Raw genomic sequence first — 21,665 nt, forward strand, 5'->3', positions numbered from 1 at the left:
CCCCATCCCAAGATGCATCCTCCTATTCCCCACCTCCCCCCCCCCAAGTCAGCTCCCACCATTGCAAAGTGCTACACATCTGTGTTTATTAATAATATTAAATATACAAGCCATTTTCTATTCTTTTCTTTAAATAGACTTCTTTAAATGACTTCATATAAAATATTTCACTGTATAAAAAAAAAGAAAAAAAAACAGAGGCAAAATGAGCCCATCCCGGTCCGACCGCAGGCTGTCTCCCCCCCCCGTGCAAAGTGGTGCCAAGTCGGGGGCTTACACCAGCAGCGGGTCCAGCCCCAGCCTGGGCACCCTGCTGCGGGGCTTCCCTCCTGACTTACACTGGTCTCTCACCCCAGGAAACATCTCCTTTTGGCCGTCATAAATACACATAGAAAAATTAATAGTAATGCTTTAAAAAGTGTGGTTTGTTCCAATTTTCTTCTACTGTATAAAAATAATGCTTCAAATCCAGAGAGCAGCGCGGCCACGCTCAGTGCGGGGCCGGGGGAACGCCGCAGCGGGGCAGGATGGGGCCCAGGGCCGGGGCAGCTGCACCCCAAGGTGCTGCCGGTGCGCCCCGAGGCGGTGCCAGGCGGGGGCCGCTCCAGCTCCCACCCCCGCGAAAGCCCCTGCACCGCCGCCTTCCCCTGCTCCAAAGCACAGTTGCAAAACTCCAGTCTGGGGCGAGGCCAGCTCGCGGCAATACCCTTGTGGGGAGGCAGGAGCCGCCTCCCCCCAAAAAAAAAACATTTCTGCCGGATAAAGGCATTTATCCGCCACATTAAAATAAAACCCTAATGCACAAAGCGGTGCCAGGCAGCTCCCAAGGCCAGCTCAGGTGCGTGGGACGTGCCACAGGGGCAGCAGGACGGGGATGGCACCGAGCGTCGCCCCCTGCCTGGGGGCATTAAATATTCACAGTGTGAGGGTTTCCCCTTGCAGTTCGGGGCGTGCAGTCTGTGCAGGCACGGGGAGGCAGACGGGTGGGGGGGTCCCGGCCAGGGCTCCTCAGCAGCTGGGGTGCAGGAGGGGTGCACGGGGTGCTGCTCCAGCTCCTGCTGTGCCGGGGTGGGAGAGGAGCAATGGGCAGCGGCGAATCCTGGCCGGATCCGGGGAGCTGCTCCCCTCCGAGCTCCAGGCAGCGCAGCCCAAATCCGACCCCGTCCCCATCCCGGAGCCAGCGCCACGCTCCGTGCACCGCAGCCCTGCCTCCGCCGCCGGCCCCGCAGAGCCCCTTGGTGATGCTCCAGCGCCTTCCAGCCACGTGCTCCCGGGTGCCGGGGTCCCGCAGGGGGTGCGTCCCCCCCACCCTTCCGTCTTTGCCCGTGGTTTTGCAGTCTCCCGCCGTGGGGCTAGGGAGGGGGGAGTGTGAGCATCATCGCCGCCGGGGGGAGGCTGCAGCGGGGCCAGCGCGCACCGGCCCTTCTTCGCACAGCGAGGAGCATCCCCGTCCGTCCCCCGAGCAGCTTCACATCCCGCCTGGGGCCCTGGGGAGAGCAGGAGAAGTGTCAGTGGGACACGAGGCTATGGTGGGGAGCAATATATTTTAAAAAATGGAAAAAAAACCAAATGCATTATTTAATATATTATTTAAATGCGTATAATCCTAATAATGAATTAATAGGCTGCAAAACCGCACACTGGCAGCGCCAGGGCACAGCCCTGCTCGTCCATGCGTCCCCACCCTGCTCAGCACTGCCAGCAGCTGAACAAAAAGCAAAGTCAGCGCCTGCAGGGACAGGGAGGGGTCCGGCCCCTGCCCCTGGGCCCCCCCACTCACCTCACAGCTCCTGCATCTCCAGCTCCGGGCACCCCCTCGCTCCCTGCAGCGCCCTGCAAAGAAAAGCCCAGGAGGGGATTAGGGCAGGATGGCCCCAGCTGGGGTCCCCAGGGCGGGGGCCACAGCCAGAGTGTGTGTGGGGGGGCTCCCTGGACCCCTCCACCAAGAGCTGTGATGGCACCGGGTGCCCCTGCACCCACCTCCGCTCTGGCTCCTCGGGGTCGCAGCCCCCCTCTTCCAGTGGCCGCTCCAGGACCTGCGTGGAGGGAGAGGGAACGGGGGGGGTGAGCCCTGGGAACGGGGCTCCCAGTGGGGGAGGCTCCCACCCCCTACACTCAGGGGGACAAAACCAGAAGGGGGTAGGAATCTCCCCAGTAACACCCTTCCGCCCTGCTCTGCATCCCCCTGCCCCGTAACGGGGGGACTGACAGGAAGGGGGTTCACACGGTCCCCACGTCAACCCACACGGCACCCCCCTGGAAATCCAAGAGACGAGTGGGGAAACGGAGGCAGGGAGGGACGAGGATGCTCGCACCCAGGGCTGGGCTCACCTTGGATTTATACTTGTAGAAGAGCAGCCCGCCCATGGCCAGCAAGACAGCCACGACGCTGGCCACCGCGACGTATATCAGGAGCTCCCGGTGGCTCTCCCTGGCTTTCGGCTCCTTCCTACGCTGCTCTGCGCTCAGAACAAAGCTCGAGTCAAAGCTGGGTCCGGCCCCGCCGTCCTCGGGATCCCGCAGCCGACTCAGCCCCCAGCCCCGCGCCCTCGCGCCGTCCCCGAGGCTGCCCGGCGCCCGGCCCCGCGCCGACGGGGCCATCCTGGAGAAGCGGAGCTGCGTGACCGGCTCGGGTGTCTCCGTGGGACGGATCCTGGCCCCGCGGTGGCCCACAGAGACAGTGCTGGGGGACGCTGCCGGCGTCTTGGTGCTGATCCTGCGGGGCGAGGAGGGCTGATCCGGGAGGACAGAGGCTCCGGTGCCCCCCTCCGCCATCCCGTGGGAGGGGATGGAGACGTCCTCGGCCTCTGGGACGGCGGCGGCAGCCAGATCCAGGAGGGCTTCGGCTCCAGCCGTCTGCTGCATCGTGGGGGACACTGCTGGTTCCGTGTCACCGAGCCCAATTCCTGGGACCTCGTCAGTCCCTGAGCTGCCCTCCAAGCTACTGGGGGACTGAGACAGGGCGCTGCTGCCTAACTCAGCGAGGGTGCCATGGAGGAGGCTGAAAGGGACCCGGGCACTAGCAGGTGCCACTTCTCTGCTGGCATGGGTGGCAGCGGATAGGGAGGGCTGGGTGGCAGAAGGGAGGGCAGGGGACAGGCAATTGCAGTCAGGATCTGTCCCCACACCTGAAAGAAGCAGAGAGAAGAGACGGCCGTGGGGTCACCAGCCTCCAAGAGGGGCAGACAGCAGATCTGAGGCAGGGGAAGCACCCCCAGCACCCCCACGTTCCCATGCGAACCAAACAGCCCCAAAAAGGAGAGCGAAGGGGAGGCAGGAAGCAGGCAGGGCCAGACGTGGCAGCGAGACAGAGGTGACAGGCACCAGGCAGGACGAAGCAAGCCCCATCACCGGGTCCCCTGAGCTGACAGCAGCGGGTTATCCACGGCCCAGCATCGCTGGCAGGAGCTGGCCAGGTTCAACGTCCCCACGGTGCGGTGGCAAGGCACAGCCCAGCACAGACGACAGTGAGACACCTCCTCCACGGGCATGCAGACAACAGCGTGGGTGCTCGCACAAGCACGGCCGGCAGCAGGGGCTCTTCCACCCCAGCGGGCAGCACTCGCCCTGGCGGCTCAGCCTCGCCCCGCCTGGAGGCATTTACTCCACAGGACCATTCCCAGGGGAAACTGAGGCACGGGGCAGCGACGGGGCTCAGCTGAGCTCATGCAGCATGCCGGCTCTTTTGCCAACCCAGATGCTCAGTCTTTGGAGACGAAGCCAAGCCTGATGATGCCTCAAGCCGTGCCGACGGAGCTGCCTCCTGACACCCCTCGGTGCCTCTCTCTGGCCTTGTTTCCAGCTGCATTTCCCATCCCAGCAGGATGCGGCCCCCTCTCTGAAGCTCTTCCCACCCCCAGAGGGTGGTTGGCCCCTTCCCCAAACGCAGACACAGAGCTCGCCGACACCACGGGGACGGCCACCAGCCGAGCAACGCAGACAGACCCACAGACACGAGCTGCGCCCACGTGTGCGCAGGAGGTGCACACGCGGCTCTCAAGCTGCCCCATGCAGGCGAGCCCACGCCGGGATTGCCAGGCAGAGGCAGAGCCCCGGTGCCTTACCTGGCGAGGAGCTGGGCTGCCTGGGCCCCACGCACATGCTGCGGTACACCTGGCTGCAGTCCTTCTCGAAGGTCTCCTTGCTCTGCAGCAGCAGGTTGATGTCCTGGAAGAACTGCTTCACCAGCGCCAGCATCTCGTAGGGGGACGTGGTGAACTCCTCGAAGCACATCTCTGAGAGCTGGAGGAAGAGTTGGGCTCAGCACCGGGTCCCAGCACGTGCCCTGATCCTGCCCGGTGTCCCCGTTGTGGGTACGGTGCTGCACCCGCGGCTGGGCCTGACCCACTTAGGGGCCCTCCCCACAGCCACCCAGCTCCGCTCCACTTCCAGGATGCGCCCACCCCACAGGCAAGCACCCGGCCCCATACCCCTGTGGGTCTGGCAGCCACCAGGCCGGGCAGGGGACCCCATACCATGCGCTCCTTGTCATCCTCCTCCCTGATGCAGGGGTCCACGTTCTCATCGATGCTGTCATACATCCTGCGCACCATCTGCATCTTCTTGGCATTGGAAGAGTTCTCCTTGAACACCGTTCTGTTCAGGATCTTGCCCAGCAGAGGAAAGGCAGCTTTCACATAGCAGACGGAGTCGCTCTGGGAGGGCACGGACCCCCAAGAGGAGAGACTGGTTACTGCATGGGTACGGGGAGCACCACCGTCCCACCCCCCCTAGGGAAACTGAGGCACAGAGACACAAAATGCCTTCCTGTGCTCCCACGGTCTGCCTGAGCTGAGACTTCACAGCCTGGCCAGAAGGGCTAGGAAGTTCCCCACGAGGGGCCTGACCTGCCTCCTGCAAAGGGGGACGATTGAGGGGACATGGGGTCTGTGGGCAAAAGGGGCGCACCCCGATATGGACACCCCAAAGCACCCAGGGAGCCAGCCCCAGTCCCTGTCCCCTTCCATCTCCCAGTACCCGCTGAGGAGCCACTCACCAGCTGCACCTTACTGATGAACTTGAAGGAGACCCTGCCCGGATGCTGCATCTGGGTGTCCGCCTGCAGGGACAGAGCAGGGTGTCACCCCACAGCCACGCAGCGCAGCGGGAGGGGGCACGACCCAGCCCTGCTGCCTGGGTGTGCACCAGCCCCCCGGACCCACAGTGCTGGGGGCTCCGCTCCCCCCCACCCCGATCCCACACCCTCCTCCTCCTCCAGACGCTCCCCTAAGGTCAAGGCCAGGTCTCTCCTCCCGCCAGCATGGCCCCGTACCAGGGACGTCCTGCCTCCCCCTCCGCTCCCTCCCCATCCATCATCCTCCTCCTCCTCCCCCCCCCCCCTCCCAGCCCAGCTCGTGCTGCAGCCAGGCTGCGAAAGAGCATCTGCCGCCTCCTGCACCGGGGCACTTCGCAGCACGCCGGGGTGCGGCCGTGACGCCGAGGTCACAGATCCCCAGCTCTGCGCAACGCTGGGATCCCGCAGGCAGCGCGGCCGCCCAGACCTGAGCCGAGCCCCGTGCCATGAACATTTCCCATTGCAAAAGGAGGAAAATCCCCCAAACAACCGCCCCAAAGGCGAGCCCTCCTCCAGGGCGTGCAGCCCGCCTCCGGGCCCGCATCCCAGGCTGGGAGGGCGCGGGCTGCCAGAAGAGCTGTGCCGTACTGGAAACAATTGCTCCATTATCCCGCGGGGCTGCAGCGAGGGCCGGCTCTGCAAACGCCTTTGCACGGCCAGAGGAGGAGAGGGCTGCGATTCCAGCAGGGAAACCGTGGCTCTCATTCAAACCTGCACCATCCCCTTTCTCCCCCCGCCACGCGCCCGTTTTTGATCCCGGTGGGCTGCAAAGCAAAGGCTTCCTGGGGGCACAGGGCTGCAGGAACAGCCCGGGCAGAGGAAGCTGAGCTTGCAGATACAACATCTGCCAGCTCCTGGCACCGCAGCTTGGTGCTTGAAGAGGAAGAGGTAAAGTGAGCCCGGACATAGCGGTTACATGCTAAGAAGTGGCGGCTGAGCTCAGTGCAGGATTCAGTGGCACCACCGCTGCCTCCTGCTCCCTGTTAGCTGCGAGGCCAGCAGCACTGCAGCGGCAGAATTTAATCTGCGACAAACGCATCCGTACAAATCCCTGTGTGCCCCTGATTCCCGTGTCTCCCCTCAGCATCCGCGGGCAACCACGTAATTCCCCCTCAGAGGTGAGCCAAGGGCCAGCACAGGATGCGGCCCCGGCAGCGGGGACGGGGCCAGGATTTATCTCCCCCAGGGAGAGTGCGAGCACCCGGCACTGCCGATGGGCCACGCAGGGCGAAGGCACCCGTCGCACCAGCCCGGCTGGCTCCATCGCCTGGCCGGCGGCCCCCCTCGCTGCCTGCCACCCACCCACAGCCCCATTGCCAGCCCAGCTTCCAGGCAAGCAGCTGGACTCAGGAATGCAGCCAGATTCCTTGGCTTAACCCCTGCGCGGCCGCCGCAGCCTGGAAAACACCACAGCCCCAGTCCCCTCCGCCGCTTCCCCACCGCCCCCTGCCCCGTGCTCTCTGTGGCAGACGCTGGTGCCCATTGCCCCCTTCCAGCTCACGGCCCCAGCTGTTTCTCCCACTGGCACTTTTCTGCAGCCACCCTCGCTCAAGGCACGGCGGTGCATCGCTCCCAGCTCCCACTCGTGCCGGGTGCCCACTGGTGCCTGGCTCCTGGGTGCCGTCACTTTGCTCGTGGAGCCACCAAAGAGCTCACGGGGGCTGACTGGCACCCACCCAGCCCCAAGCAAGCCTCTGTCCCGCGGCAGGGCCCAGGAGGGCACTCACCAGCTCCTCCAGCTCGGCCAGGTGCTTCTCTGTGATGATCTGCTGGCAGTAGCTGTTCTGCTCCGTCTCATGGATGCTGCAGACGAGGAGGAGGAGGAGGGACGACAACAGGGTGCAGCGGAGCAGGCACACCTGAGCACAGCAGAGCAACGGCTTGGAGCGGTGCTGGACCACTGAGCCCCCCGCCCTTCCCTGCCTCCCCCCCCAGAGGAGCTACCTTTGCAGCAGACGACACACACAGACACGCACCCCGGCTCTCCCACCCGTGCCCATGCCATCCTGCTATTTTCAGGCACCAGGTCAGCGGGGAATTTCCCAGGCCCCGGCAGGCACAGGGGCCGAATGGCCGAGGCACAAGCCCCCCCCCATCCAGCCCCGTCCCCTCTCCCCACCGTGGCTCTCCTGCCTCCCCCCCAGCTGGGGGCAGGGGCGCCGAGCCACCCACCCCCAAAAATGCTCTCCCACCCTCCGGACCCCCCAGCCTCCGCCGTCTGCACCCGCAGGGCTCTTTCCACGCGTCGGCTCTGGCATCACCCCAACGTCCCCCCCCAGCTCCCTGCGAGCCGCGGGGAGGCCCGAGCACCCCGGGGGGCAGCGGGGCTCCGCCGGGGCTCACCCCCCCGCGCCAGGGGCTGGGCAGAGCCCCCCCGTGGGGGACACGCGTGTCCCTCATCCCGGCACCGAGGGGGTGCCCGGGTGGCGGCCGGGGGGAATTTCCCTGGGAGCCGGCCCAGAAATCCTCCCGGCTTGTGAAACTGCGGATGCTGCCCGGGGCACCGGCGGGCCACGGCCACGGCTGGCTGGAGCCTCGCCCCGCCGGGACGGGGCTGGGGACCGGGACCGGGACCGGGACCGGCGCTGGGACGGAGCCGCCCCCGCGCCGGGACCGGGACGCAGCCGGGGACCGAGCCGGGGTCGGAGCCTCGCGGGGACGGGGATGGAGCCGCACCCCGCCGGGGGCGGGCTGGAAGCGAGAACCGGGACGGGGCTGGGAGCGAAAGCAACCGGACACAGGGGCCGGGATGGGGCCGGAGCCTCCCGGCGCCGGGGACGTGGCCGGATCCGAGGGTCTCCAAGGGGGGGCACTCGCCACGTCCCCCTGCGAGCCCCGGGCGGGGACACGGGGGCCGGGACGCGGCGGGGCGGGGGGGGGGGGCACCCGCGAGGAGGGGGTGGGGGGCGCACAGGTGGCAACGGGACCGGAGCTGGGAGGGGGGGGGGAAACGGGGGGGAGGAGGGAGGGGGGGCGGCAAAGAGGGGAGGGGGGCGGGGGTCTCCCGGAGCCCGGCGAGGAGCTCAAGGGGTGGGCGGGAGCGGGGGGGCGCGGGGGTACCTTGGCTCCGAGGCGGGGCATGGGGGCTGCCGTGGGGCCGGGGTGCCGCGGGCCGGGCGGTGCGGGCGAGGCGGCGACCGGGGCCGGGCTGAGCCGCCGCCGCCGCCGCGCTGCCCTTTATAGGGCCGCGGCAGCATGTGGTTTATGAGAAAGGGCTGGCGGGCGGCCAGCCCCCGGCGCGCCGCGGCGCGGCCCCGCTCGGCTCCGCTCGGCCCCGCTCGGCTCGGGCCGGGGGGCGCGGGGCGGCCCCGCCACCCCCACCCCCCCCCGTATCCCCCTCCCCACCTCCCCCCTCCCCGGCTCCCCCCCATCTCCCCCGCGCACGCAGGCACATGCACGCGCACCCGCTTGCGCGCGTCCAGGCCTTGGAAAGGGGGGGGGGGGGAGGGGGGGGGGGGGCGTCGGACACCCGCTCGTATGCGCGGGCACGCCGCGGGCACGCGCACACATGGACACGCACGCACGCAGCTGCGGGCACAGCCCTGGAGCTTGCACGCGCGTGTGCGCGCAATGCACGCCCCTCGGATCGTGCGCCTGTGCACACGCGTCCAGGCACGGCCCCGGCACGTGCACAAGTGTCTGTGCACGCACAGCGCTTGGAATGTGCGTGTGTGCGTGCACACGCGTCCAGGCATGGCCCTGAGGCGTGTACACACGTATGCACATGCACACCCCTTGGAACACACACGTGTGCGTGCAGACACAGCCCTGGGACGTGCACACGCATATGTGCGCGCACACCCCTGGGATGTGTCGGTGCATACACACACGCAGACAGGCACACCCCCGCATATGTACGCACGTGCACACACACGAGCACACATGCACAGCCCTGTGCACACACACACACACGTACATACAACGCACACACAGCACCCCACATGCGTGCACAGCCCCCACACCTGCACACGGACGCAGTCCTGCATGGACACCCATGCAGGCACAGACATACACATGTGCACGCCCAAACACACACTGCTGTCGTGTACAATTGCATGAACTCCTACATGCACACACACTTGTGTAGCCATGCAGCTGTGTGCGCACCTGTACACACCCATTGTGCACACAGGGTGTAGAAACACAGTCCCTACCTGGGATACAGAAACGTGCTCATACACAAACACACGCACCAGTGCAGCACACGTGACTTTGCGCCTTGCTTTTTGTCCATGCCAGCCGTTTTCCTGCAGGAAATCCTGCAGGAGAAAAGCCCTTGTGAAAAACTTCTGCCATGCAGAGGGTTGGAGGTGATTTGGGACAGGGAACCCACGCTGCACCCGGCAGGGTGCAGGTTGCAGGGCTCCTGGGATGCTGCTCGGGGCAGCGAGTGCCGGCAGGTGTGAGCAGGGCAGGAACAGAGGCATCCCGGGACAGGAGGATGATGAGAGGCCCCAGGGCATTCGGCTGATTCCGGCTCCCCCCAGCTGCTTTTCCTATTGCTGGTGCCAGGCAGCCAGTGGGCTTGGAGGTGTGGGAATGGGTCTGCGTGCATCGTCACGCAGGGACAGAGCCATGTATGCATGAACGGATGCGTTCGCATGGGCGTGCGAGGACAGATCCGTGTGTATGGATGGCTCCACGTGTGCATGAACAGCTCCACTTGTGTGGGTGTGCACGAAGGGATCCGCGAGTGCACAGATCTGTTCATGCACTCCTGTGCACACAGGTCCATCTGGGGACACGCCACCACCAGGGACACAAAAGCCACCAGTGTTAAGGCGCTCGGCATGCAGAAAGCCCCACTCTCTGCTTTTGGGGTTTTCCTGCTCTTTGCCTGTTTGTTTTGCATGCAACTGGAAACAATTAGTTGCCAAGAGGCAAAATGTTTGCTTGCAAAGTGTTCGTCACACCAACAGGGAAGCAGAAAGCAAAATACTCTGCAAACGCAACTAGATGCAAGCCCTGGGCTGCAGCGGTGACAACGGCGCAGTGACAAGGGGCCACGTGTCAGTGACAGCCACCACATCCGAGCTTCGAGGAAGCGGCAATATCAGCTCCTCGAGGCCGGAAACGCCAGCGGGGTTTCAGAAGCTGCTGAGGGTTTTTCTTGGAGCTGAGATAACCCAAGAGAGCAGAGGGACGGGGCTGGGGAACTGACGAGGAGCGATGGGGATTTGGGGTCAGGGCAGAGCTGGGAGCCATCCGGGGATGGGGACAGCAGTGACAGCCCCCAGAGGGCATCACATCTGCACCCATGGGAGCCACGTGCATGAGCGCCCTTCTCACCCATGGGTGCCCTTTAGGATCTGCGCTCGGATAAGCATCGATGCTGGGGATGGTGGGGAAGGGAGAGGAAGGATGCTGGGGTTAAAAGCGAGCTGCACTGCTGAGCACCCCCCTTCTCCCCCAGCTGCCGAGATTGTTCTCATTTTCCACCATGAGCTGTCAGAGGCTTAGCGGCGCCTGGCAGTGGGAGGATGCCGAGGTGGGCACCCAAGGGACGTGGCCGGGTGACGCCGGCCTGGGGGTGACTCACGGGGACCCCGTGCACACGCGTGGGGCCCTTGTGCACCCGCTGAGGGCTGCGCTGCTCCTTCTCTCTTGCACACTCCCCCCCCCCCCCCCCTTTAAGTGACCGGAAAATTGTCACAGCCCAGAGTCATGGGACAGTGTCGTCCTATCGCTGGTGAACGCGGGCAGGGGTTTGGACAGACGGCGCCGCGCTCGGGTTAATAATCCACCCCCTGCGCGCAGGAGGCAGAGGAAGCAGCCGCCTCTTTTATTTTGGCAGGGAAGTGCTGTCACGCCTCCTCCCCTCCCAAACCTGCCGAAATCCCTGAGTCATGGGGCAGAAATAGACACGGCAGCGGGAGCTTAGGGGTGACCGGCAGCAGCATCTCCCTAGTGATGCCGAATTTGTGGGAGGGGGAACAGGGCAAGGGCCCCTTCCCAGTTGCAAACTGGGACCAGCGGCCCCATCACCACTCTGGTGTTGCCTGGTGGCTGCTGTCACCATCTCCCCCACAGCCATCCCCAAGCCAGGGGCTGTTACCTGGCGGAGAAAGGCAGGATGAGGCCGTGGGGCTGAGGGCGTCGTCCCGGGCTCTGCTCAGCTCTGGGCTGCCGATGGTTGTGGTCCCTGCTGCTCCAGGGGCTGGTGGTCCATGTCTGCCAGCCCCCAGCCCCGGGCAGCCCCAAGGGAAGGGGCAGGATGCAGGATGCTCCTGGCTCCAAAGGGCCAGGCACCAGCAAGATCCCATCTGCAACCACGTCTCCTCCTCCGCACCCGAGGTTGGAGCACCCAGGAAACCTCAGCCCAACCCCAGCCACGCGGGGAGCTGGAGGGGGGCAGCGCGGTCAGACGTTCCCCCTCTTCCCAGCCCCGATGGGAGCAGAAGCACAGCCCAGCCCGGTGCCTCCTTCTGGCAGGCTTTTTAGGGATGGCAAACACCAAGGGGTTCTTGGGGTGAACCCTGCAGCACAGCCAAAGCCATCCCAGCTCCCTGCATGGGACATGCAATCAGGCTCAGCCCACGCCTCCATCGGCTTATCTGGAAATCTGCTGAAGTCACATCTGCCCACTCGCCACACTACAGAGAAAGTTATTTCCAGCAAGGAAGTGCTGCGAGCTCCTCATCTGTTCCTTTCCCGCTGATTCACCCTTGGGCTCAGGCGCTCTCTCGGGCTCTGCTTTGCCCCTGTGCCAGTGCTGCTGTGGGACCGGGGTGGGCAGGGAGGTGCATGCCAGGCTGGAAATCCCCGTGGGAATGCCCCGCACCAGTCCTTGAGGAGCCAGAGGAATGTGGCCGGCAGTGCTGGAGACTGCGGGTGTCACGAGAAGATGACGGGACAAGGCTGAAGCCATCACCCCACAGCAGTCAGCGCCACAAAATCCCCCCTCCTTCCCTCCTGCACCCTCTGCCCCTGCTCCTCAGAGGGACCCGACAAACACCCTCGCGCACCCCCTGTGCACGGGGCCCTGCACCCCCTTCCTGGGTGGGTGCTGAGGTCCCCATGGGAGGGCAGCGCTGCAGGACACTGGTGCAGGGCTTTGGGGATTTGGTGGCTGCTGGCGGGACAGGCTGGGAACCGCAGGGTCAGGCTGCATCTGCGAAGAAAGTCCTGTTTATAGTTATCGTAACCCAGGGTCTGGCCGCTTGCAACCACGGTGGCTCTCGGGAGACTTCCCCGCTCCCCCCCCCCCCCCCAGCTTGTTGGGGGGTCCCTGGGCAGGAGCCAGCAGGATAAATCCCATCCCTTTCACTCAGGAGCGGTTCCCCACACCAGTGGTGTGTGCCATGTGGCTAGGGGAGACAGAGGACGCGTGATGGCCCCAAACGTGTCCCCAGCGCGTCCCCAGCGCATCCCCAGCACGCCACGGCTGAGTCACGCCGGGCTCCAGCCCCGCTCTTCCCTCCACCGGCACCTCAAGGCCGAGGAATGCAGCCAAGCCCAAGGCAAACGCCTTCCTGGGGCTGCTGCTCGCCGGGACGGGCCCTGCCGTGGCCCCAGCACCCATCAAGATTTGGGGGGGGGCAGGGTGGGGGCAGGAGCTGCCACCAGCAGCCCCATGGTTGCAGCGCTTACAGCGTGGCGGCAGGAGGCTCCGCACCCCACGCAGATCCATGCAGCAACATGGGGGCTGCACCCATGGGTGCCCGGGGCTCCCCAGTACAGCCAGAGCTGAGGTGCTGGGGTGCTGGGGGGGGTGGGCAGCCCCCAGTTCCCTCCACCCCCTGCGCAGCCCTGCGCACTGCTGGCTTGGCACCCCCCGCTGCCTGCGGTGCAGCGTGGGCGCAGCCCCAGCACCCCCCGCTCAGCCCGGCTGGAGCCAGGCGGGTGCCACCCCACGGGGGGGCCCGGGGGCTGCGCTGGGAGCAGCTGGGCACAGATGGGGGGGGGACGGGACACAGCGCGTCTCTGCGCCAGGAGCGGGGGATGGATGGGCAAAGGGCTTGGGAGCGCTCCAGGGAAGCCCAGCAGTGGCGCCGCGGGGGGGAGAACCGTCGGCACCCAAACCAGGGGGGGTCAGGGGCTCCCGGATGCCGCAAGGGCCAGGCAGGAGCTTTGACACAGCTCTGGCTGCTGCATCCAGGCCGCTCTGCTGGACAACACAATCGCTGTCCTTTGTGTGCACCCAGATGGCCGAATCCCCCCCCCGCCGCCCTCGAGCGGGGTGCCTGCACCCCACAGGGGACAGTCCCCAGGCTGTCAGGGTCGCACCCCCGTGCCGGCCCCACGCACGGGGCAGGGGGGGGGGGTGCTCTGCTCCACCAGCCCCGCTCCCCGCCATGGAGATGCTGCCCGGGCAGCGCGGGGAGGGTCTGGATCGGGCCCGGCCACCCCGGGCACGAACAGAGGAGCTGCTTGTCCTCCCCGGCAGGGCTGGTTGTTTATCTGCAGCCAGAGCTGTTTACATCAGCCACTGGCCCCGATCACACGCAGGCCCCGTCCCCGCCTGCGCCCCCGCCATGGCCCTGGCTCCCCAGGTGCCGCCGGGGCTGTGCTGGGGACGAGGGAGGAGGGGGACGGGACAGGCTGTGTGCGAGAGCCATGCGAGGGCTGAGTCACGGCCCCAGCCTGCTCCACACCCACCGCCCTCCTGCTCTGGGGCCAGGAGCTCTGCCCCGTGCAGGATCCATCCCCGGGAGATGCTGAGCCCCTTCCCCTGCTCGCATCCGTCCTTGGCAGCTGGGGTGGCCCCCAAAGCAGGGGCATCTCCCTCCTCTGCCAGGCAAAGTCACGCTCTGGGGGACAAGGACCTGTCCCCAGGGTGCTGTGCTCTGTGCTGGAGGTTGCAGAGTGCAGCGGGACTCAAACGCCATCATCTTCCTCGTTGTGGATGGAGACGGAAGGAGACAAACATCGATGGGGCCATCTGGATGGAAAGGCAAACGGACAGACAGACAGACAGCTCAGTTACCAAACTGACCCCCTTCATGGCACAGAAAGCCATAATTTTACAGCCCGGTGCTGTCCTCAATGTCTGGAGGCTGCCCCATGCCAAGGGGAATGCCAAGGGCCCCGCTCGCCAGGGAAAGAGCCCGCGCCTCCAGGAGGAAGTGGCTCCTGCCAGGAATGCGAGGCATTACTCAGCCTGCCGGCCGTGGATCAGCTGTTTGGCCACTGCGAGGCTGTTTTTCATTAGGAGCAGCGGTTTCACCGTAAAGCTGCCTCCTCCCTCCAGCGCACGGCTCCAGGACAGCCCCCGGAGCCCCAGCCCTACCTGGGGACCGGGGTGCCAGTGCAGCCCGCCGGTGGTTTGGCCCTAATGAGCCTTGGCTGCAGGAGAGTGTGGCTCGACGCCTGGATCCAGCCCCCCCTCCGCCACAGGGACATGTTTTGAGCTGGTCTCGATGTGCACTTGCCGGCTGGGATGCTCGGAGGGACCACGTGGCATCGAGGGGGCCACCGCTGGCACCCCGCTTTCGTGCGCCCCTGTGGCACACGAGTGCTGCGAGCCCAGCGGGGCTGGCAGCCCTGCGCCCCGGCACCGGCTGAGTCAAACGGGTCGCTTTGGGCTGAAAAGGGGAGATTTGGACCCACTACAACTGCGTGAAAGGGAGTTGGGGGTGTTGCACAAAGCTTTCCAGCCTTATTCTCCAGCCAAACTCTCTGCTTGGAAATGGTCTGGAATCCACTTGCTTTTATTAAAATCATCTTTTGGGCTCTGGGAAACCAAATGCCTCACAAGCAACACCAGCTCCAAGGCCCCGCTACCAGGCAGCCCTCGCCCCGTGTCACGAGGGGGGACACGGTGGGACCGAGGAGCAGCCAGGCTCTCGCGGTGCACGGCTGCCGTACAGCACACAGAGCTGCTCCCACGCTCCCTGGTGCTAAATCCGGCCTCCCCTTTCCTCGCAGCTGGCCGAGGCTTCCCCAGCCTCCATCCTGGTGGCCTCAGCTTCCCTCCTGTGGGGACGTTTCCCACCCTGACACCTTCACTTTCGCTTTTTCCCCATCCTCCTCCATGACCCCCATCCACGGCCGAAAGCAGAGCTGAGCAGCCTACAGCGAGGGGGTGAGGGGACTCGGACTGCTTGCACATGGTTGTGGTTGTAGATTCCAGTTTTTGATGCATTTTTTGCTTTTGTTTTTCAAAACAGGGCCCTTTCAGCACGTGAATTGTTCCCCTCAGCCAGGGAATGAGAAAATGCCTGCAGGAGCAGATGCTGCAGCACGGCCTCGCTCACCCTCCTGCCCGGTCGATAGAGCCTCGTGTGCCCGGCCGCAGGGACATGCACCTACGCCAAGAGCATTGTATCATCCCCGGGACAGCACAAACAACCTTCAGCCACCACCAGAAAAACAGTCTGATGCATCTTGGCATGTGCTGCTACGTCTCCACCCATCCTTCCGCCGGCCCCTCGCATCCCCCGTGAACCCCGCTGCAGGCGGCCGAGATGCATCGGCAGCAAAAAAACACCCAGGGGCTTCTTCCAAACGCCCCTCGCTCGTGCTGGCACAAGGGCGGCAGCGGAGAGCAGAAGCCTGGAGGGGGACGTTTGGTCACCCCGACGGGTTCACCCCAAGCTGCGCCGTGCCTGGGTGCACGCTCTGCCCCGGAGAAAGGTGCTGTCGCAATGCAGCCAGCGGAAACGGTGCCCAGCGAGGCTGAAGAGCACGAAACCGTGGTGGGGAACCTGCGAGGGCAGGGGTGGCCCTGGAGAGAGGGCGACGCTCAGGGGCATGGGGGGCTGCTGGGGCCCCTCGCCTGCTTGGCCAGACCCTGAGTTTGGGTCGTCCTCTGCGCCTCTGCAAGGGTGGGATGCAGGCCGGGGGCACGAGGCAGGACTGGGACAGGAGGCTGAGCGCCTCCGAGCCAGGGAGAGTCAGCACCTCCCAGAGGGATTCCTCCCATCCCAAGCAGTGTAAGAGGACCGGCCCCAGGATCCCTGAGGATCAGGGGGTGGCTCAAATCCGGGGGGCTGAGATGAGCCAAGCAAGTCCCAGCTCAACATGGGACCCACTTGCCCGTCCTTCCCCAGGGGAGGGGGCTCCATGCTGCTCCCCCTGCCCGGCGGTGCAATGGGGCCAGTCTGCCAATGCCCCCCCCACCCCCCTCGGTGCTCCTAATTAAGCATAATGCAGCGGAATTTAATCCCGCGGCCACTGCTGTCGTATCTGGAGGCTCGCGTGGTCTGCTCGCAGCCCTGCTCCATTCCCGAGCAACCACAAGAGTTTTCCATCCTCTTTTGATTAGCGTGCGGTCGCCGCCCCACAGCTCCCCGCCAGTTTGCCCCGAGCGGGGCCGGCAGCCCCCCGCGCACCCGGGGAGGTGGGCCCTGGCCTCACCAAGCGGCCCCCTTCTGACAAAACTCACAGCCTCCCCCCCGGCACGGCTGCCCCATCAGCTGGGGGGGCACTTTTCTTCTGCCCCAAATCAACCCGTTTCTCAGAAAACCATCCCAAGATGGGAGTCAGCTGCTGATCAAAAGGGAGCTGGCCCCTGACCTTCCACCCCGGAGCTGCCAGGCCAAGCCGGAGGCTTTGCTGTGCTCTTAAGCATAGCCAAAGAAACAGGGCTTTGCTCAGCCAAGGGCAGTGGCACCACCCCACAGCCCAGTGATGGGGGCCCTGGGAGCCCCCCACCCCCACCCCTTTGGGGAGCACCCAGCTGGGGAGGGGACACGGCCCCCCCCGCCCATGCTCCCTGATGAGATAAACCCCACCAGGAGCTTTCAGGTCCCGGCCACCAGCAGGTCTCTCCTGCTGTCCCCATGCCCCCAAACCCTTCCCGGGCCCCCCCAAACCCTCCTGGGCCCTGTCCCCGCTCGGAGGAGCTGCAGCAGCCGTGGCTCAGCCACATCTGGGTCTGATTTTCCAGGCAAAGCCACATTTGCCTGTGGGACGGAGAGGCTGCTCTGGGAAGCCCCGCGGGAGCAGAGGACGCAGCCAGATGCCAGGCTCAGGATGTGGTCACTTGGCCGGGAGGAAAGTGGGGATGGAGGGGCACGGGGTGAGCGCCGCTGGTTTGGGGCAGAGGCAGGAGAAAGCTCCCCCCCCCCCAGCCCACTCGGAGGGGCCCAGCCAAGAACAGGCTCAACATGGCCCTGGAGAGGGGATGACGCGGAGCTGGAAGCACGTCCTGCTGCGAGCCGAGGCGCTCCATGACCTCATCACCACGTGCTCCTGATGAGGAAGGAAAAGAGGAAAAGCATCTTTTATAAAAAAATAACCTTTGCCCGGGCTTCTCCTCGGGGAGAGAGTGTGACCCAGGGCCAGCACCATTCACCCTTTCCACGACAGTGAGAGACGGTGAGCCCTCTGGCCACGAGGCGCCCTGACTCTGCTCCCCCATCCCCAGGACACGGGGACAAATACATGGACAGGGGGATGGATATGGGGACATGGGGACGTAGCCCAAAGCCGTGCCGTAGCTGAGATCCACCTCCCCAAACCCACCTCTGCCATGCCCCCGGGGCACCCAAGGTTGCCACCGTGCTCCTGTGGGTGCCGCGTCCCCCCCGTGTCCTCAGCATGCACGGAGCTGAGCTGAGCGGCTTCGCAATGCAGTGGCCAGCATTGGGAAACAGGGGCAGGGGAAGTCGTGTCTGGGCTAATAAACACATCGAAACCGTTTGTGGTTTCCGTGTGGGCCATGTCCCCCCCCTCCATCCACTGGAGACGCCCCCAGGCTCCCTGAGCATCCCCCGCAGCCAGCCCCATGCCAGCACAGCCAACAGGCAAGCACAGGAAGGGAAATGCCAGTTAATGAGAAGGAAAACAAATTCTTTCCAGGGAGCATGACATAGCGCTGGGACGGGGCCCATCTCCTTCCCCAGGGATGCCCGATTGGTACCCGGCCAATGTGGAGCCGCTGGTTCCTCTTCCCCAGCATTGGGGCGGTTTCTCGAAGGCCCCGGGGCACTCTGCCTTCACCCCATCCCTTCCCCATGTAGCTGGGGCTCAACGTCACCACAAAATGTTTGACCCCAAAAGCAGCACCTTTGCTTCAGGGGGAAAAAAACAAACCAACCAACCCAACCCCAGGGAAGCCACGGGGTTGCCCTGCCTCTCCCAGCCCCAGATGGAAAAATGCAGTTTGAAACTGGGGCCACTCGTGGGCTGACATCCCTTTTTGGGGGGAGGTTTGCAAGGAGCAGGGATGGGAGGCACGTGTGCCGCCCCCGGAGGTGCTTCACCCTGCTCCCCGTCCCGTTCCCTAGGTGAAGGTTTTGTTTGGACCAAAACCCTCAGAGGCAGAGCGCTCGGGGCTGCGGACGGAGCCGCTGCGGCACCGCAGGACCGGAAAGCAGAGGGGAGACCTCGAGGAAACGCCTGACTGCCAGCCTCCCCCCCAAACGCCCCACCAGCCGCGTGGTGACAACGGGTGACACCGGTGACTCAGAGGCAGCGGGGAGGGAGCACGTGCCCTGTCCCTGCCTCGCTGCCACTGTGCTGGCCCTGGCCCCAGCACACCGAGCCCAGCACCCGGCCCAGGCGCTGCGGGGACAGACTGGTGCTGAGCATCCTGCCCACGGTGCCCACAGCCAGGGCAGGAGGCGCCTGCAGCAGGACCATCTCCAGGCTGCGGGTTTCAGAAGAAATAAAGCCCCAAAAGGTGCAAACAAATCGCTAGCTCCTCGTCACACGGCACCTGGCACAAGGGACGGAGCAGGAGCTGAGCTGTTATTGCAATTGAGAGAAGATGGGTAGGATTTAGGAGCAGGACTGGGACAGGAGCCCAGCAGCCTCCCTCCTTCTCTCCAAAAAAAATCATTTACTGAGCCTGGAAGGCAAATTTATCCTCCCCAGTACCAGGGCAAACACTTGGCCACTGTTTTCTGTCAGCTCCCAGGATTCACCCGGACCCAAGTGGCTGAGCATCAGCCAAGCAGTTTTTTCCCCTCTGGAAAGGGAAAAGTGGATCCTGGCGGGGCTTTGCTGGGCAGGCTGGGGGCAGGGGGTAATTCCTGGGAAGAAGCACGCAAGCACCGGGGGGGTGAACTCAGCACCATGCCCACCCGCAGCTCTCAGGGCCGGGCTGGGAGATGGGGCCGTGAGCAGGATCCGTCCCCAGTGGTTCTGGAGCAGGTGGCTGCGCTGGGGGATGCTTGGCGTGCTGGAGGCACGGCTCACACCTCCCCGCACACCGCACGCTGCTTTCGGGCTGTTTCCCCCTGGGTTTCACGCATTCCAGCCGGGCTCCGCTGCTGAGTCACACTTGGCCGGCAAAGGGGACCTGGCGGAGGAAAAGGGACTCCCCCCCCCCCCCCCATCTGACACCCTCTCGGTAGCCCAGCGGGCCAGGGCCATGCAGGGACACCCGCACTAACGGGGCGCTGGTGTCACCAGGGGTCCCGGATTAATGGGGCATCCTCACCTTTGGGGTCCCCTCACCTCCAAGGAAACCTTAATGGGACACCCTCGTCCCTGGGTACACGTGGTTCGGGGGCACCCTCCTCTCCAGGTCCACCTTGGCTCAACAGCGCCGCTGCTAACAGGGAACCCTCATCTCTGAGACACCCTTATTAATGGATTGCCTTCATTAACGCGACAGCCTCCTCTGCAGCACATCCTGCTCCGGTCCCATCGTTGAAGGTTCCCAGCCCTGTTTGGCAGCCCTATGGTGCTGCATCCCTTGGGTTTGGGGGTCAGATGCCTTCGGGGTACCGGAGGTTGCCAGGGGCTGCCAAGCATCACCTCTGCCCCCCAGCGTGTGAGCAGCTCCGGGCCTGGCTTTGCGCTTGCAGAGCAGGAAACCAGCTGTGGCATGGAAGAAAGGAAAGATTTAATTTTCCTCCTCCATAGGAATGAGACTGGGGGAAGGAGAAGTGGCTCTGTCCTGGGCGGTCCCAGCAGCTGGTTTACTTTCCTCCCTGCATATTTGGGAGGGTTTTTATTTAGCTGATACAAACGATGTTTGAGATCCTTTTTATTCTAGTTTCCTCCCGGCAACAGTCCGAGATGAGTCAGAAATCAAAAAAAAAAAAAATAAGGGAAGCAAAGGCAAAGCTCCCACCTCTCACGCAGCTGGTGCCAGAGCTGCCGGTGGAGCCACGGAGGTGTTGGGTGCTCACCCCCAGACGTGTCTGGGGGGACTTGGGGGAGCACTGCTGCTCCCTGCACTTGGGGTGCCGGCATCAATTACTCAAGGCTGGGTTATGCTGGGCGCATTCCCTGGTCTGTGCCGTTCCCGAGCAAGATTTTGGCAGGGGCGAGGACGGGCTTACTCAGGCTGGAAGGGAGCTGGCTCCTCTGGGGAGCAGGGAGGAGATTTAACCCCTCCAGCGAGCTGGGCACTGCTCCCACCCCGCTCTCGTCCCAACGAGTCCTTCCCAGGGACCAAAGGTGACGCCAGCGAACCCCTGGTGCGAAGCAGCACGCTTCTTCCTTTGCCCCAAATATTTGGGGTGATGAGGCCAGGGAGGGGAAAACCAAGCTGGGCAGTGAGTCCCCACGCGTGTTTCAAAATAGCCAGCAGCAGGGTTTGGCCAGACACAGCGACCGCTGACCCGTGCATCCCGTTCTCGCCGTGGCCACAGATCCCCACCAGCGCCAGCGCCATCCCTCCAAGAGCTTTTGGCAGAAATGAGCCCAAATCAGTGGCGGGGACTGGGGCCACTGCTGTGCTCCCACTGGAGAGCAAACCCGTGCTGTGCGAGGGAGCAGTGTGGAGCTGCTGCTGAGCGCCTGCTCCATGGCTGGTGTCTGTCCCAGCAACGGGGAGGCAACTCTTGCCAGATCATAATTAATGAATATTATCAAAATACCTGGAGATAGCGTGAAAAGCACTAAACAGAGAATATTCCCCCATCACGGCTTTTTCTCTCCATCAGTGCCACTGGAGCAGCCCCGTGCCGTGGAGCAGTGCCGGAGGCAGACACGCAGCTGCCCCACACCACTGAGCAGCGCTGTTTACAGCCAAAAAACCCCGCAACGGCCGTCAGCGCCCTGAGCGGGACTTTGGCAGGCGAAGCAGGCTTATGCAGGCTGGAAGGGAGCCGGCAATTCCCAGGAGCAGAGGAGGAGATTTAACCCCTCCGGCGAGCAGGACTGCAGGTCAAATGCAACTCAAGCCCCTTTTTCTTGGCACGGGGTCACCCTTGGGCCCTGGGGGAACCTGGAGCTGGGTGCCACCTTGCCGTGCACGGGGACACCCGTGCTGTGCATCCCCTTGGGTGGTGTCCCCTCCCTGGGGCTGGTGTCCCCAGCTGGGACCTGCAAACCCTTCTCCGCTCTTCTGAGAAGTGGCTGCCTCCTGCGTGCCGGGGCTGGCTGTGTCTGTCCTCCCTGCAGCCATGAGATGTTGCTCACAAAAAAAAAAAAAACAAAAGGGGAGAGTTATAAATAACCAGCCTGGTAGCCAAAAAAGCTAGCTGCGAAGGCGACAGAGGATGGTGCCGTATGGAGCATTGCTTATGGGGTCTGAGCTGCCGCAGAGCTGGGCTTTCCTCTCCATCTGCTGCTCCTCAGCCTGCCCCAGACTGCCCATGGCCCCAGGACTTTGCAGTCTGTGCTCTTGATGTCTGGCTTTGCACCACCCTGAAAGCCAGAAGCATGCTGCTTTATTATTTTTTCAGTGCAAGCTTACATTTTCAAGCAGTCGCCCGATTTCAGCATCTGGAGCCAGATGCTGAAGCCT

The 21,665-nt window shown here is 64.4% G+C and overlaps 1 protein-coding gene across 2 annotated transcripts; it reads right to left on the reverse strand.

The window, feature by feature from the left end:
- Nucleotides 1-52: 52 nt before the first annotated feature.
- On the reverse strand, nucleotides 53-8,288 carry CSF1 (colony stimulating factor 1). Of its 2 annotated transcripts, none has more exons than XM_066983257.1 (9): nucleotides 8,135-8,288; nucleotides 6,802-6,933; nucleotides 4,997-5,059; nucleotides 4,476-4,655; nucleotides 4,065-4,242; nucleotides 2,332-2,459; nucleotides 1,981-2,036; nucleotides 1,781-1,833; nucleotides 53-1,487 (listed from the first exon to the last, which is right to left on the reverse strand). In XM_066983257.1, exons 1-8 carry the CDS (start codon nucleotides 8,153-8,155, stop codon nucleotides 1,782-1,784), a joined length of 810 nt encoding a protein of 269 aa, XP_066839358.1. In that variant the 5' UTR covers nucleotides 8,156-8,288; the 3' UTR covers nucleotides 53-1,487; nucleotide 1,781. The 2 variants fall into 2 exon arrangements, with proteins under 2 accessions (XP_066839358.1, XP_066839357.1); XM_066983256.1 differs by having other exon boundaries at nucleotides 54-1,487; nucleotides 2,332-3,128.
- Between the last annotated feature and the right edge of the window lie 13,377 nt (nucleotides 8,289-21,665).

The sequence above is a fragment of the Anser cygnoides genome, chromosome 25 (assembly GCF_040182565.1).
Source record: "Anser cygnoides isolate HZ-2024a breed goose chromosome 25, Taihu_goose_T2T_genome, whole genome shotgun sequence".
NCBI classification, from domain to species: Eukaryota; Metazoa; Chordata; class Aves; order Anseriformes; family Anatidae; genus Anser; species Anser cygnoides.